At 40.1% G+C, this 16,578-nt stretch overlaps 1 protein-coding gene across 4 annotated transcripts in view; it reads right to left on the bottom strand.

Moving 5' to 3' along the window:
• ep300a (E1A binding protein p300 a) overlaps positions 1-12,707 on the bottom strand; it is a 28,607-nt gene extending 15,900 nt beyond the window's left edge. Inside the window, exons 1-12 of one of the 4 annotated variants that reach the window (XM_053639141.1) lie at positions 12,107-12,707; positions 9,251-9,879; positions 8,417-8,593; positions 7,796-8,093; positions 3,012-3,131; positions 2,611-2,817; positions 2,340-2,445; positions 2,079-2,213; positions 1,644-1,761; positions 1,350-1,524; positions 1,096-1,185; positions 911-990 (exon numbers count right to left, since the gene is read on the bottom strand). In XM_053639141.1, coding sequence (XP_053495116.1) covers positions 911-990; positions 1,096-1,185; positions 1,350-1,524; positions 1,644-1,761; positions 2,079-2,213; positions 2,340-2,445; positions 2,611-2,817; positions 3,012-3,131; positions 7,796-8,093; positions 8,417-8,593; positions 9,251-9,879; positions 12,107-12,200 — 2,229 coding nt within the window. In that variant the 5' untranslated portion in view covers positions 12,201-12,707. The remainder of the gene's footprint in view (positions 1-910; positions 991-1,095; positions 1,186-1,349; positions 1,525-1,643; positions 1,762-2,078; positions 2,214-2,339; positions 2,446-2,610; positions 2,818-3,011; positions 3,132-7,795; positions 8,094-8,416; positions 8,594-9,250; positions 9,880-12,106) is intronic. The other 3 variants (XM_053639143.1, XM_053639142.1, XM_053639144.1) reach the window with 3 other exon arrangements.
• Positions 12,708-16,578: the final 3,871 nt, after the last annotated feature.

Raw genomic sequence — 16,578 nt, 5'->3', positions numbered from 1 at the left:
AGCCTTTAATCACTGAGCCACCACTCCCCCTCTAACATCATGCACAAGTCTGTGAACATATTTTAGGCTGGCAAGGAGACAGTGCCCATGTAATTAAATATTACACCTTAAAGTTCAAAAGATAGAACGTCCTATTTGTTAGGGCTATGTTTGTAAAGTATTACTGGCAAAAGCACATTTCACAACAGTCTCCAAAACTGCAGGTACAATTTTTTGAGCCACACCCAATGACAGTTTGATTTCTAAACATAAATCCTTAAGCCACCACACTGTTGGAAATAAAAAAATAATAATAATAATAAAAAAAAGAAAGTAAATTAAATAAATGTTTTAAAAAAGGGAAATGTGTTAACCAATATATCCAAATGTTTTTTTCTGGTTTATTTGTTTGTTGGCATGATGGTGGGTGGTTTCCAACAATTTGTGTAGTCCATGCCATGAAGAATTGAGGCTGTTTTGAAAGCAAGGGGAGGCCCTACTCAGTATTAGTATTTAGTGTTCCCAGTAAAGTGCACTGAGAGTGCATACAACATACTAGGTAATAATTCTCCCACCCCTAAACAACCTTTGGTCCCCTACCCTCACCCAAGCACTGCTGGTGATTCACTTATAACGGACCACATTCCATAGGATATGACAATCATCTGATAAAGAATTTAGTCCATAGTATGATCAGCATAGGCTACTATTACCATTTCTCAATCACTCAAATTCCTAAGCATTTCTTTGGTTCTTCTTCTTCATTGACCTTGGACATTCACTTCTTTGCATTACTTTAGGGCTTTCATGGACAGTTCCTACTGCCATGTACATTAAGCATAGATCTGGAACAGGCCTGATCTGTGTCTTGAAACCTATCTGTAATTTTAAGATGGCTAGTACAGGCAGTTGGGTCCATCACTTTACTTACCTGGTTGAGGGGCGTACCAAGTGGAAGTGGAGGAGTGGATCTCTGACCCATGGGCTGTATTTGATTAAATGGATTCATTCCTATCACAAACAGAAGCATTTAAATGAGTGAATTTGTATTTATAGTTCTAATATTTAGAACGGAAAAGGAAAACTGTGGCAACACTTAGCATCTAATGCACAGACCAGCAGGGTTCTGCATCCTGTTAACCATCTGATTTGGTCCAGTGGGCCGCACCATGGATGGATCGGATAGAGGGCCATCTACAGAGAGAACTAAAAATTGATTAGGCAGGATCGTGACAATACAAAAGTGCAAACTAATGAAATCTCTGCATAGGAACCTTATTGTTCTCAAACTCCGTGTGTGTAATGCAAAACTGCAAACCATGTGTGCATTTTGCATTCTGAAAACAAGCACTGGTGACTAGCCTACTCACTTGGGGGAAGTCCTGGTGGTGGTCCTTGCTGCCCCATGCCAGGGGGTCCCTGCTGCATCCCAGCAGGAAGCATTCCAGGCATCATACCCTGTTTCTGCAACCTCATCCGCCGCTTCTCTTCCAGTTCCTTCTGTATCTTGTAGATCTTCTCTGCTAGCAAGTGGTAGTACTCAGCCTACAGGGTGGATTAAAGCAAAAAATTTTCAAGATAAGACCAAGACTTACTAAGAAAAATAACTAAATAAATAAAAATACAGACAACACAGTTGACATGGCAGATGGAAGAACTGTTACCCTGCTGTTTGCAGATTCATACATGTCCCCCTCTACTTTACGAGCATAAGCCACTAGATTCTCCATGCGCCGGTCCTTCAGTGCAGCTGGATCTGGGGTAGGGAAGATGGCCTGGACACTGTTTCAAGAGAAGAAGAAACAACTTGCTGACTCTTTGTCAAGTGCACAAACACAGTGATATACATCAGAAACTTTTATAGTAGAGGACAAGTTAACATATAAAGTCATCTTTGTTCAAGGAATTTCTATATTTGTTAATTTCCCTTAACCTGGATTACTGCACTTATGCAACTAACACTATTGCCATACATGATCACTTTATGTGACTATTAGCCCAGTCACTTTCACTTGTCTGGTGGGCTAGCTAAATAATTAATGATTTGTCCACCCCAGTATCTGTTAACAACGCTTGAATAATTATGAAGAAATGCATACAGTTTGTGGACGAGATGGTTGCGCAGATCCTGGGTGATGTCCTCATGCCAGTTCTTTCTCATGCCAGGACCAGCAGCTGGAGTGGCCACAGGCAGTGATCCCATATTGCCCACACTACTACCATCATTTAACAGACTAAAAGAAAGAGGGATGGGACAATGCCTTTACACATGTATGTCAAAATATTTAGTAGAATGTAGTGGAATATCAAGCCTCAGGTTTCCAGAATTATGAGATTGAGAACCTCCTTGCTTTGCTTACTTTTGAGCATTCATGTTGACATGCAACATAGGATCTTGAAGAAGGTTAGATGGTTGACTCTGTGGTTGTACACCAACAGCCCCATTCACACCCATTGGGTTGCCACCTATTAAAGCAATTGCAACATATGATTCACTTCACATACAATGAATTTAGCCATTAGCAAGCCAAAATATCTTCACAACAGTCATTCTATAAGATTTTAATATTCTGTAAGATTTCAAATTTTAAAACAAGCAGTCAACTTGCAGTCTTAGTTAGGTACACTTACCCATAGTGTTGAGTGGCCTAGGTGTTTGTTGGGCAGGCTGTGAGGGTACCTGGTTACTCTGGTACGTGAGTCCCAGAGCAGCATAGGCTCTCTCAATGGAGCTGGGGTCTATCTGACCTGGAGTGTTAAGATTGGGAGCACTGTGTGGGCCACCTGATGCTGTACCCAAAGCACTGCCTAAGCCCACATTAGCAGTGCTTAGTAGGGCTGTGGTTGGGGAAGATAGGGGTAGATGTTTGATTCAAGTGCATGGAAGAAATTGTAGTAGAAATATTTGATCTCACATATAGAACATTATGCATACCCACATTTTAAGCAAATTCCAAATCAAGTAACGTGGTATAGGACTAATGTCCAAAACAACGTACATCATACCAGTCACCTGGTGAAATGATACACACACTCACACTGTTGATTCCTCTTATCTCCTGCATTCTTCAGTGGCAAACACACAGGGCAGTCATGCCTCGTACAGTTCTTCCAATGGGAGATGATCTGTCGTGATGAGGCACAGTGTGCCACTGGAAATTAAAGTGACAAATGTTTGGTTTAATTATAGTGAAAAGGTATTTTGCCCCATCCTGATTTCTTCTGTTTTTGTGTACATCTCAGACAAAATTGCTTCAGAAATTAAAACAAAATCTAAGACGAAGGCAACCTGAGTAAACACAAAATACAGTTTCAAAATGATAAATGTTATTTACTGAAGCAAAAAAAGTTATACAATACAGGGCCTGTGTGAAAATGTATTTGCTCCCGTAGTTATTAATTCCCCAAAACTATGAAACTGCATTCATAATGGGGTTCAGCTGGACTAGACTCAACCAGGCCTGATTACTGCAAACCCTGTTCAAGCAAATCAACACTTAAATAGAACTTTTTCAACAGCATGTTTGTTAAAAAGGTCTTACCAAGTAACACACTATGCCAAAACTGAAATTCCAGAAAGGATGAGGAAGATGATTGAAATACATCAGTCTGGGAAAGGTTACAAAGCTATTTCAATGGCTCTGGGACACCAAAGAACCACAGCGAGAGCCATTATCTCCAAATGGAAAAACTCGACACAGTAGTGAACCTTACTAGAAGTGGCCAACCTTCCAAAATTCCTCCAAGAACACAGCAACGACTCATCCAGGAAGTCACAAAAGAGCCAAGGACATCATCAAAAGGACCTTTTGCATCAATAAAAATCACTGCTTATGACTCCACGATCAGAAAGACACTAGGCAAAAATGGCATCCATGGAACAGTGACTAGGTGAAAACCACTGCTGACCCAGAAGAATGTTAAGGCTCATCTGAATTTTGCCAAAACACACTTTGATGATCCTCAAACCTTTGGGGAGAATGTGCTGTGGATTGAGGAGTCGAAAGTGGAACTGTTTGGAAGACGGGTCCCGTTACATCTGGTGTAACACAGAATTTCACAAAATGAACATCATACCTACAGTCAAGCATGGTGGTGGAAGTGTGATGGTGTGGGGATGCTTTTCTGCTTCAGGGACTGGGCAACTTGCAATAATTGAGAGAAACATGAATTCTGCTCTATACCAGAAAAGCCTAAAGGAGAATGTCCAGTCTTCAATCCGAGAGTTGAAACTCAAGCACAACTGGATTATGCAGCAAGACAACTATCCAATGCATAGGAGTAAGTCCTAGAAGTAAGTGAAAGACTGATCTCCGGTTATCAGAAGCATTTGGTTGCAGTTATTGCTGCTAAAGGTGGCACGACCAGATTTTACGTTTAAGGGGGCAATTAGGTTATTGTGGTGGTTTTTTTTATTTATTTTTTTATACATTGACGATGTGTTGGATCACTTTTTTGCTTCAATAAAAAAAAATTAACTCTATTGTGCACCTACTCAGGTTGCCTTTGTTTTATGTTGCATTTTGTCTGAATATTTAAAACTATTTAATAAGGGACATAATAGGAGACACAAAAACAGAATAAATCAGGATTGGGGCAAATATTTTTTCACAGTAAAAAGGGAGAAACTATAGGACAACTTGTTCTCCACATTTGCAACAATTAAAGGAATTATTAGTCACTGAATATAATAAGTTGTGAACACATTACATATTCAGTGCCCTCCACTAATATTGGCAGACAGTAAATATGAGCAAAGAAGGCTGTGAAGAATTGTCTTTATTGTTTAACCTTTTGATCTTTTGTTCGAGAAAGTCATGAATTCACATGAGAAAAATATATTTCAAGATTATTCCCATTGATATTTAAAATTTTATTTAGTACACCTGGGTACTAAAAACAATTTCCTGACCAGGAACAGGAAATTGTTCAACCATGACTTTCACAGGGGTATAAATACAAGGTAACACATGAATGACTAAGGGAATTTGGCCTATAACAAATGGGTAAGACCAAGGAATATAGCAGTGATGTGCAGCAAAAGGTTGTTGAGCTTCAAAAAATGGGAAGTGGCTGTAAGAAAATAGCACAAGCATTGAACATGACCATTTCCACCATCAGGGCAACAATTAAGAAGTTCCAGTCAACTGGAACCATTATGAATCAACCTGGAAATGGACGCGTGTCTATATCGTCTCAACAAACTGTTAAGAGGATGGTTCAAGTGGCCAAAAAAAAATCTCCAAGGATCACAGCTGGAGAATTGCAGAAGTTGCGTCTTGGGGTCAGAAAAAGTCTCCAAAACTACAATCTAAAGTCACCTACATCACCACAAGTTGTTTGGAAGGGTTTCAAGAAAAAAGCCTCTACTGTCATCGAAAAACAAACTCAAGCGTCTTCAGTTTGCCAGACACTACTGGAACTTCAAATGGGATCGGGTTCTATGGTCAAATGAAACCAAAATAGAGCTTTTTGGCAATAAACACCAGAGGTGGTTTTGACGCACACAAAGAGGTAGCCATATGGAAAAGTACCTCATGCCCACAGTTAAATATGGTGGTGGCTCTAATGTTCTGGGCCCATTTTTCTGCCAGAGATCCTGGAAATTTTGTTAGGATAAATGGCATCATGGACTATAAAATATCAACAGATATTAAATGAAAACCTGACATCCTCTGCCAGAAAGCTTAAAATGGACCATGGTTGGCTCTTCCGGCAGGCAATGATCCAAAACATGCATCAAAATCAACACAAAAATGGCTTACTGACCACAAAATCAAGATCCTGCCATGGCCATCCCAGTCCCCTGACTTGAAACCCATAGAAAACCTGTGGGGTGAACTGAAGAGGAGAGTCCACCAGCCTGGACCTCGAAATTTGAAGGATCTGGAGAGATTCTGTATGGAGTAATGGTCTCAGATCCCTCGCCATGTATTCTCCAACCTCATCAGGCATTATAAGAGAAGACTCAGAGCTGTTATTTTGGCAAAGGGAGGTAACAAACTGTCAAATATAGGTGTGCAACAATAATTGGCACCCTTTGTCAATAATTTTTTTTTTTTTTTGGTAAACACGTGTTTTGTCTGCAAACGTTTGAGATCCATGAGAGCAGAGTATTTTTGTGTTTTGGGCAATTAAAAAAATCTATATGAATCCAGCTGGATTTAGGCCCAATTATAAGGTTAATCACATCTCATTATTTTACAGCTGAGCATGTGCACTTGGAAGGAAAAAGTGTGTCCACCAGCAAGTCACGCACGCTCCAACCAGTCAAAAATAAACTGAAAATGATGGATGAAAAATATATAGCCCATGATAAGAAAAAATGATGTGGTGTTTAGCATTACTCCACTACTTAATAAAATAGTTCAACTACTTGATAGATACTCCATTTCAAAACTATAAAACTTCAACAAAATAAATGATGGGTAGGTAGCAATGCTGTGCTTTTCCCGTGACCAAACCCTCGGTGCCGCGCTCACTACAGAAACTCCCGGCACCGCGCTCACTACAGAAACCCTCAGTGTCGTTCACAGTCATTCTAGACCAAGCACCAAACTGCTTGAATGGGGAGAGACGCATACCATATACCACAAGTTCTTTTAAATAATTATTGTAATTTGATTTGCTATGGTTTAATTACATTGTGCAGGCTGATTAAATTACCATTATATTGAGAGCCAACATCTCCCAACATCCCCATGGAAATACTGGACATAATAAAGGAGTTTTTATTATTATTTACACTGCACTTTAGAGGTCTTTAATGAAATAACTAAAGTAAAAAGACTGGGTTGTAAAGTGCAGTACTTTGACTTTGCATGACATTCTGGCTGCTCTACCCATCTCTGGGCAAATCTATCAGTGCCACTAAAATAAAAGAAAATAAGATTGAATGACTGGTTTCCCTTTGTCAGATAACTGAAGTGCTTGTAAACATGTTGACTGGATTATTGACAAAAGAGTTCTTGCATTTGCAAGAATTACTGTGTGCTATGCTTGTGCAATAACAAATTTATTGTCCCAACACGATATTACACTGCCACAATATCCAGTTTACTCTGATTAAATTACCAAACCAGTACAAGTTATAACTCAAAAATATACTAAAAGAGCAATAATTTTCTCCCTCATAAAATAGGAGTGCTTTGTGTAGGTGTTTTGAACAGTCCGATATTAACCAACACCATCTGGAAACCCTACCACCTTCCCCTAATCTCACGTTTACTACTGAACTTGTAAGAATGCTCGTGCTTTCTGTCGAGTTGAATGCATCACTGTATGTTTGACTTGGCAAAAATTAGACAAGTATATATTTAACACCACTTAACTAAATGTAATAGGAATTGCACTTTCACTTTGCAGCTAACAAGCACCAAAAAAATTAAATAATTAAATGGAAATTGAGCTCAAAAGATAAAATAGGCCTACATCAAAGTGTCAGAAATAACATAATTAACAAATAATGTTAATGTTAGTGGTTAAGGGACAACTATAAAGGATTATATTGGAAATGTACTGTTTTGTTTTTTTTTTTTTTTTTTACTGTTTACTGCAGAATCCATAATCCAGCTGAATTTTATTTACCACTGCCAGCCAAAGGTTCTACTTGCATAACTGATAATATTAATACTCCATCTCTCTTTATAAACCTAAAAATGTTTTTCTGAAATTGGAAATGCTTGTTCTTCGGTCTTCTTTAAGCTATTTGTTCTGGGCAATTAAATTGTGGAATATTGATTTTTATTTCCCCAAACCTACTTTGTACATACAACTTACACACTCTAAGTTCACGAGTAGCCCTTGTTCAACCTACCCTGGCAGGATTTGCCAGCCTGGCAGTGCGTCATGTGGTTGAGGACGTTCTTCATAGTGCGGCAGTGGGGCAGGTTGCACTGGCGTATCTCCCCATTAGCCTGCTCCCGCCGCTGGCATTTGTGGGCATGGAGCAGGAGAACCAGCTGCTGTTGTATGAGTTTGCGCTTTTCTGGGTCAGCGGTAGGAGGAACTCCTGCTCCTACTGATGCAGCTGATGATGGACCAAGCCCTCCCTGGGCATTAGGTACAATCCCTGCTGCCCCTCCAGTACTACCAGCTGTTGACTGCTGGGAAGCCTAGGAGAGGGAGACAGCAGGAAAGAAATATGCTTGGAGATGTGTTTTTTTAATGTGCCTATTAAAGTGTTGTACTCATGTCCATATGTTGCAAGACAGATGCAAAGACACCATCGGTCATACTCTTATACACTGATGTTTCATTAAAAAATTTTATTATAACAAAGAACAAGGCCAGTTGTGCGCCAAGTAGAAGATATGAGGTCAGTTTTCCTAGCTCATGTAATATTTATATGGAAGGTGAGATGTATGAAATATAACTCCTTGATTATGAAATAAAATCAGTGGAAGCCCTTTAAACTTCATGAAATCTAGCTACTCACCATGGACGGCATGCCTGACATAGGCTGGGGTTTTTTGTCCATGTTGAATTGGGCCAAGCTGTTGGTTAAACCTGGTTTGTTCATGAGCTGCGGTGCAAGCCCTCCACCACTCAGACTCTGACCTGCATTTGGATTATAGGGGCCCCCATAGGTGCCTGCACCTCCCATCATCCCCATCTGGAGCCACATGGGAAAGAATGGAAACATAAGAATATAAAAGAAAGGAGGTAAGACAGAGATGGGGATTATAATGTGTCATAAATTATTAAAATGTACACAACCCTAGCTTAAAGAATACATTTGCCTTAACATCGCTCAATAGCTAGAGAACCAGACAAATATTTAGGAGATGCCAATAACCTAGACTGGATTCATTCCATTTTAATAAACCTGTTGCACACCCAGCAGCGACAACATTTTATACATTTAACACACATCCCCTACACTTAGTCATACTTAATACATTTCATTTTGTACAATTAACACAACAAAACGGTCAAGAAATTTGGTTCAGGAAATTGAGTACTAAACAGGTCCACACCAAAAAAGGCACATCTCTTTCCCAGAAAGTTACTGTAGCATATAATTATTAAATATATTCAGCATTCACCAGTGTGTACAAACTGGTTGCTCTGCTTTTACTTCTGTGTGACATACATAGTATGTATGTCACACACTGCAGTAAAGAAACTTGTCGCAAAACACACCACCAAATGTAACAAGGAAGTGAAGTGAAACAAAAAAAAAAAAAAAGGGGGTGGAAACGACAACAAACAGTAAAAAAGACTCCTGGAAAAGGTAAACAGTACTGTTGTAACTCCAGGAGTACCCTACCTTGTTTAATACTCCAGGCTGCGGTGCTCTTAGTCCACTTTGGCCTCCTGCTGCCTGCTGCTGTAGGGTCTCAGCCAGCAGGTTACTGTTACTGCCCATGCCTGGATTGGGGTAGCCCATTCTAGGTGTTCCATTCATCATCTGTCCTCCCATCATGCCTTGCTGCTGAGGTGTAGGGGCCCCTTGTTGCTGCTGACCACTACCTTTCTGAGGTACAAGCATAGTTCTGTTTATGCCACCCATCATTCCTGCCATCTGTTGCTGTTGAAGTAGGTTGGCCTGCTGAGGGGAGAGGTGCTGCTGCCCCTGAGGCATCATGTTCTGGGGTCCTGGAGATGCCTTCATGCTCCCCATAAGCCCCATAGATGCCCCAGCTGGACTGCCTCCTTGCTGCTGTTGCGCTGCTACAGGCGGTGCTCCCGATCGGAGCAGCTCAGAGAGTTGTTTGTGCTTGGCAGCTGCATCCTGGCCAGCAGTGCCAACCCCTCCAAGCCCACCGATTGCTACACCGCCTCCACCTAAACTGGTGTGGAGCTGCCCTAGGTCCCCTCCATTCGCCACAGCTAGGTCAGAGGAGCTGATGAGCTCATCTGGCAGGTCATGCTCCAGGTCAAAGAGTGAGCTAAAGTCTAAAAAAAAGAGAGAGAGAGAGAGAGAGAGAGAGAGAGAGATGAACACAATTGTTACTGTTATTGTCATAAGGTCAAAGCATAAAGATGGAGGCACATAACTGCTAAGAGGAAAAGATTCTTACAGTCTACTCATCAACCCAATTTGAGAATTCAACACACTGGCTGCCACTGTGATTTACTAAAAAGTCACATTTAGCCAGTTCTGCATTTTATCATGAGGGGTTCTCAAAGTCTTTTTCTGCTGCAAATTACCTACCTACCTCCTGCAAATAAATTACCTTAACAAAGTGCTTAATGAGAACACCACCACACTGATTTTATTTTTAAAAATACAGTCGTGTGTTTGGAGAGAGTGAACATGATTAATGATTTATTTTTACATGTGCTACTGGTTTAACACATCTTCAGGTCTTCTGCACATTAACAAGAACCAAAATCAGTTTATAAAAATGAATAAGATCATGTCAGAGGGGCTTTTGACAGCGACAGACAATTTGTTCAGAAATACAGGCTCTGTGTGTATTTAGTTGCACATTGACTGAGTCCTCGAAATGTTTTCAATATACAAAAATGTATACAATGTTATTCCACAAGAAGATCGTAAATAATACACGGGCTGTTAAGAAATCATTCCTCATAAGGAAATGTCCAAAATATACAAAATTACAGGAAAAACACCTGAATGAGTTCAGCAGCTGCCACATTAGGATACAACGTTGTAACCACTTTGTGAGCAAGATCTAAACTTAAACTTATAGAGAACATATTTAAGTTTAAGTTCCCACCAACCCCCAAACAGACCGGTGTATATGCAATACTAAAATTTCGTGCCCCTTCTTAAGTCCACAGGTCCATTAGTAGCGTTAGGGCTGAACAATAGAAACAGATGCAGATGGGACAGAGAAAAAAAAAATGACCCAACACAACCGCGTATTTGTAACAACTAGCTAGCTGGACTGGCTTCGCTGGTCAGTCAAACTGGGATCATAGCCAGTGTGACTGATATCGGATTATGTCAAACATTATTAATAGTCGCCAAGTGTGTTTATTTTCTACTTAACGTGTTAATAAACCGAAGTCTGTCGTGTTTCCCAAGACGACGCCAAAGCAAGTTAGCCAACTAGCTAACAATGCCAGAGGGAGTCGGAGTTCTAACAACTGGGCCTGGAGCTGCGGCATTTACAGCTATACACGGTGTTCACACCAGCTAGCTGACCTGCTAACAATATTAAATCACATCCCTGCATCGCAAAGCGAACAAAATACCAAAAGACAATCCCAGAAGTTGTTTGTTAAACAAGTACTAGGATCCTAAACTGAGAGTTGCGTCTTCAAACCGACTTCGGTTTCACTTTATAACTCTAAGTTTTTACGTTGTTTGGAAAACAAACTAGCCAGCGTTAGCTAACCAGGCTAATGAGGGTTGATCTTGGTCGATTGTTAGCCAACAAGAGATGAGCTTTGATGTAGCAAGTTAGGTCGTTCAAATATCAAACTTCACAACAAAAATCAGGCAATGTTTCGATATATAGTATTCAACCAGACAACTGAACGTTATAATCAAGACAAATATCTGTGGACGTAGCTTAGAGCTAATTGTTTCATTAAGTCGACACATCTTAGCCGAACTAAGTATTGTCACTGACAAACTAAGAGAACGTAATTAAAGTCACTGTGAGTGTGTTTGACTGGAGCTAGCTGAAGTGTTATCCTCTCTAAATTAGATCATCACGCTTGCTGTTTGTTGTTTAGTTTGGCACCTTACAAAAAAAATAAACCCATCAGCCACCAAACTACATCTTTGGCATCTGGCTACAATGTTGTGATCAGTACGTGCAAAATCTGTGAAACAGCACTCCCCAGCTTAACTACGAGCCAAGCAGCAAGCTAATGTTGCTGCTAACTAACTAACGAACAAGTTAGCCGCCTTAGCACCCAACGGGCACAATTCATAAACCTGGAATGACAAGCTAGGCTAACGCTAAGCTGGTCCCGTACGGTTGTACGTCGTTAGCTTGAAAACTAGCTGCGTTTGCTAGCTACGGCAAAAACATACACACACACACGTAGAGAGAGAGAGAGAGAGAGAGAGAGAGAAAACCATCACACGCTTCTGTCCAACATGACAAGTCACGCACGGGCAAAAATGGGCAACAGAAGGGTTAAACATCGTAAATAATTCTGTCTTTAGTTATTTGCAAGATAAAATAAAAAGCATATTTACCGTTTCCATCGCTGGCGGAGGCAGAAAGTGCCGGAGAAGATAGTTTAGGCCTCTTGGCTGAAGGCGGGCCAGACTCCAGAACGTTCTCAGCCATATTTTTACGAATAAAAAATATATATATCCACAAAAATAGGCGTCGTCGCCTAGTAGCAACCCTCGTCTTTTTTGTCGCCTTCAAAATTCGACTTTTCCCCCTCCTTTTTAGGGACGAAGGAGGGGAAAGTCCCGTGTACAAAATACTCCTCTTTCCTGGGTTCGCCTCTCGGTTTCAGCTTCAGCGGATCAACCCCCTCCCCAGCGCGATTTTTGTTCTTTATAAATTTGTGCGAGCAGAGGAGGAGGAAGAGGAGGAAGAGAAGGGGGAGTCGGCCTCAGACCATCAAAAGACTCACGTACTAACCCCCTGACCCACTCGTAAACATACAACACACCCGTTTCCCCGTTTTGCTCGTATTTCTTATTAGACGGCAGCGTTGAGACAAGCAAATCTGACAGCGCACGACGCTAATATAACCTGCACTTTACTTAACTGTTAGATTAAAATATTGATGCAATGTTACGGTTGTATTTCTGAATTATTATTGTTGGTATGTTTTTGTTTGTATTTAAAATGTTTTATCCTTTTTTTGATAACATGGCGCTCTGGTCAATTTGTTGGTTGTCTGTAAATCAAGAAAATGTCTTGAAACCCAAAAATAAATATTGTGTTTTCATGCAGGGTTAAATGTCAACCTTGACTTTTAGGGAGGTGGTTCTCGAAGTTGGGTCTGGTACCCTCAGGAGTCAGTGATTTTTTTTTTTATTGTTTGTTTGTTTGTTTGTTTTATTTTGTTACAGCAGTGAAAATCACAACAAAAGTTATAAGATATTTATTATTGAGTTCTTATAGTTAGTAGCCTGTGTAACTTGTCACCTCAGTGGAATGGGTTTAAACCAAACCTCAATAAATGTAACATGTTCTGTATGTGGAAAGTTAAGGAATCAAAAGACCTTTGGGTGCAATAAATAGCAAAAAAAAAAAAAAAAAGAAGTATTTTTACAGATGCATCTCAAAAAATTCGAATATCATGAAAAAGTTAGTTTTTTCCCATAATTTAATTCAAAAAGTGGAACTTTGATATATTCTAGATTCATTACACATAAAGTGAAATATTTCAAGTCTTTTTTTTTAGTTTAATCTTCATGATTATGGCTTACAGCTCATGGAAATCCAATATCTAGTATCTCAAAATATTAGAATAAAGAATTTATAATACAGAAATGTCGACCTGAGAGGAGATCTAACCAACTAATGAAGTCAAAACACCTGCAAAGGTTTCCTGAGCCTTTAATCTCTCAGTCTGGTTCAGTACACAACCACAATCATGGGGAAAATGAAAGTAAATTTTGCATTTCATTTGGAAATCAAGGTCCCAGAGTCTGGAGGAAGAGTGGAGAGACACAGAATCCAAGTTGCTTGAAGTCCAGTGTGACGTTTCCACAGTCAGTGATGATTTGGGGTGCCATGTCATCTGCTGGTGTTGGTCCACTGTGTTTTCTCAAATTCGAGAGTCAATGCAGCGTCTACCAGGAGATTTTAGAGCAATTCATGCTTCCATCTGTTGACAAGCTTTATGGAGATGCTGATTTCCTTTTCCAGCAGGACTTGGCACCTGCCCACAGTGCCAAAACTACTGGTAACTGGTTTACTGACCATGGTGTTACTGTGTTTGATTGGCCAGCCAACTCACCTCACCTGAACCCCACAGAGAATCTATGAGAGACAACAGACCCAACAATACAGATGAGCTGAAGGCCGCTATCAAAGCAACCTGGGCTTCCAGAACACCTCAGCAGTGCCACAGGCTGATTGCCTCCACTGATGCAATTCATGTAAAAGGAATCCCGACCAAGTACTGAGTGCATAAATTAACATACTTTTCAGAAGGTCGACATTTCTGTCCATCACCTACACAATGATACCAGGAGTAAGGATGGTGGGTTTTTCTGCCACTGATTAATTTACCCATCTCTGGAGTGTGTTTATGAGAACAAGTAAATGCTTAGTGATCCACACACATGTTGAGACAGTTATGCACAGTTGCACCGCTAAACAGTAATGCACAATTCCATAACAAGAAATCGTTCACTGGCATCACATATTTGTATGGCTATTGAGTAACAGTAGAATAACCTACTGCTGTAATTGGTGAAACAAACCAACTTTAGTATTTGACTGCACAAATTATATACTGAACAAATGGCCTGATAGAATATTTTGAAAATATTACAAATAAATACATAGTTTTGTTTTAAAGCAAAGATCCAGTCATAATCCCTCAAATACTTACCATTTAATGTAATGTTTAAATAGTTAATTTAATTAACATGTTTATATGTGTTATGTAATTATATTATCAATGCACTTACTTTTATGGATCCTGGTGATGTCAACTACAGTCCCCTCCGAAAGTATTGGAATGGCAAGCCAATTAATTTATTTGTGCATTACACCAAAGACTAAAGGGTTTGAGATCAAAAGATGGATATGAGATGAGAGTTTAGGATTTCAGCTTTAATTTCCTTGTATTTATATCTAGATCTGTTAAACAACATAAAACATTGAACCTTTTTTTATCAGACCACCCAATTTTTAGGTGAGCAAAAGTATAGGAACAGAACAGTCTTAAAGTAAATAACACTTAATATTTGGTTGCATATCCTTAGCTTACTGCATCAAGCTTATGACTTAGTGACATCACCAAATTCTTGGTTTCTTCTTTTGTGATGCTTTTCCAGACTTGTATCATAGCCTCTTTCAGTTGTTGTTTGTTTTGGGGTGTCTCTCCTTTCAGTCTCCTCTTCAGGAGGTGAAATGCATGCTTGATTAGGTTATGGTCTGGTGATTTACTTGGCCAGTCTTAAACCTTTCACTTTTTCCCCCATGATAAAGTCCTTTTTTGAGTTGGCAGTGTATTTGGGGTCATTGCCTTGCTGCATGATAAAGTTCCTCGTAATTAATTTGGATGAATTTCTCTGTAAATTGGCAGACAGAATGTTTCTGTAGACTTCTGAATTCATTCCGCTGCTAACATCATGAGTTACATCATCAATAAAGATTAGTGAGCCCATTCCAGAAGCAGCCATGCAAGCCCAAGTCATGACACTACATCCACCATGTTTCACGGTTGAGTTTGTATGTTTTGGGTCATGAGCAGATCCTTTCTTTCTCCACACTTTGGCCTTTCCATCACTTTGGTAAAAGTTAATCTTGGTTCCAGAAATTGTGTCGCTCATCTCTGTATTTCTTTGCGAATTCCAATCTGGCTTTCTGATTCTTATTGCTGATGAGTGGTTTGCATCTTGTGGTACGGCCACTATATTTCTGCTCTTGAAGTCTTCTTCAAACAGTGGATTGTGATGCCTTCACCCCTGTCCTGTGGAGGTAGGTGATGTCACTCACTGTTGTTTTTGGGTTTTTCTTCACAGCTCTCACAATGTTTTTGTCATAAGCTGTTGTTGTTTTCACTGGCTGACCCAAACGGTGTCAGTTGCTCAGTGTACCAGTGGTTTCTTTCTTTTTCAGGTCATTCTAAATTGTTATATTGGCTATGCCCAATGTTTGTCCAGTGCCTCTCATCGATTTTCCCTCTTTTCTCAGCTTCAAAATGGCTTGCTTTTCTCCCATAGACAGTTCTCTGATCTTCAACCCACAAAATGCAGTGCCTGAACGTCATCAAGAATCATTAGAACTACAGCTGAAATTGTGTGTTGTGCTCAGTTGATAACACAATCAACCTTTTTGTCTGTTCACACCATCACCATGTTTGGTGAAGAATGGGGACTGCATAGTAGCTTGAAATATCACTAATTGCATGCGATATTCCTTTTATACAGTCACTGAGCACTTTATTAGGAACACCTGTACACTTACACATTCATGCAATGTTCATGCTCAACAGTGTCTAGAGTTGACTCAGAATGGTGCAATAAAGAAAAAACATCTAGTGAGTGTCAGTTCTGCAGATGGAAAGTTTTGTTGATGGGAGACATCAACAGAGAATGCCCAGACTGGTTGGAGCTAACAGAAAGCTATAGAAACTAACATAACCACTCTGTACAATTGTGGTGAGCAGAAAAGCATCGAAGAATGCACAACAATTCCAACCTTGAGGCGGATGCACTACAACAGCAGAAGACCATATCGGGTTCCACTTCTGCCAGCCAAGAACAGAAAGCTGAGGCTGCAGTGGACACAGGTTCCCCAAAATTGGACAGCTGAAGACTGGAAAAATGTAGCCTGGTCTGATGAATCTCAATTTCTTCTGAGAAACACACATGGTAGGGTCAGAATTTGGCACCAACATCATGTATCCACTGACCCAACCTGCCTTATGTCAACAGCCCAGACTGGCATAGGTGGTGTAATGATGTGGGGAATGTTTTCTTGGTATATTTTGGGTCCGTTAATACCAATCAATCATCACTTGAAT

Source organism: Ictalurus furcatus, chromosome 13 (assembly GCF_023375685.1).
Source record: "Ictalurus furcatus strain D&B chromosome 13, Billie_1.0, whole genome shotgun sequence".
Lineage (NCBI taxonomy): Eukaryota > Metazoa > Chordata > Actinopteri > Siluriformes > Ictaluridae > Ictalurus > Ictalurus furcatus.
This window is presented reverse-complemented; position numbering and strand designations above follow the sequence as displayed.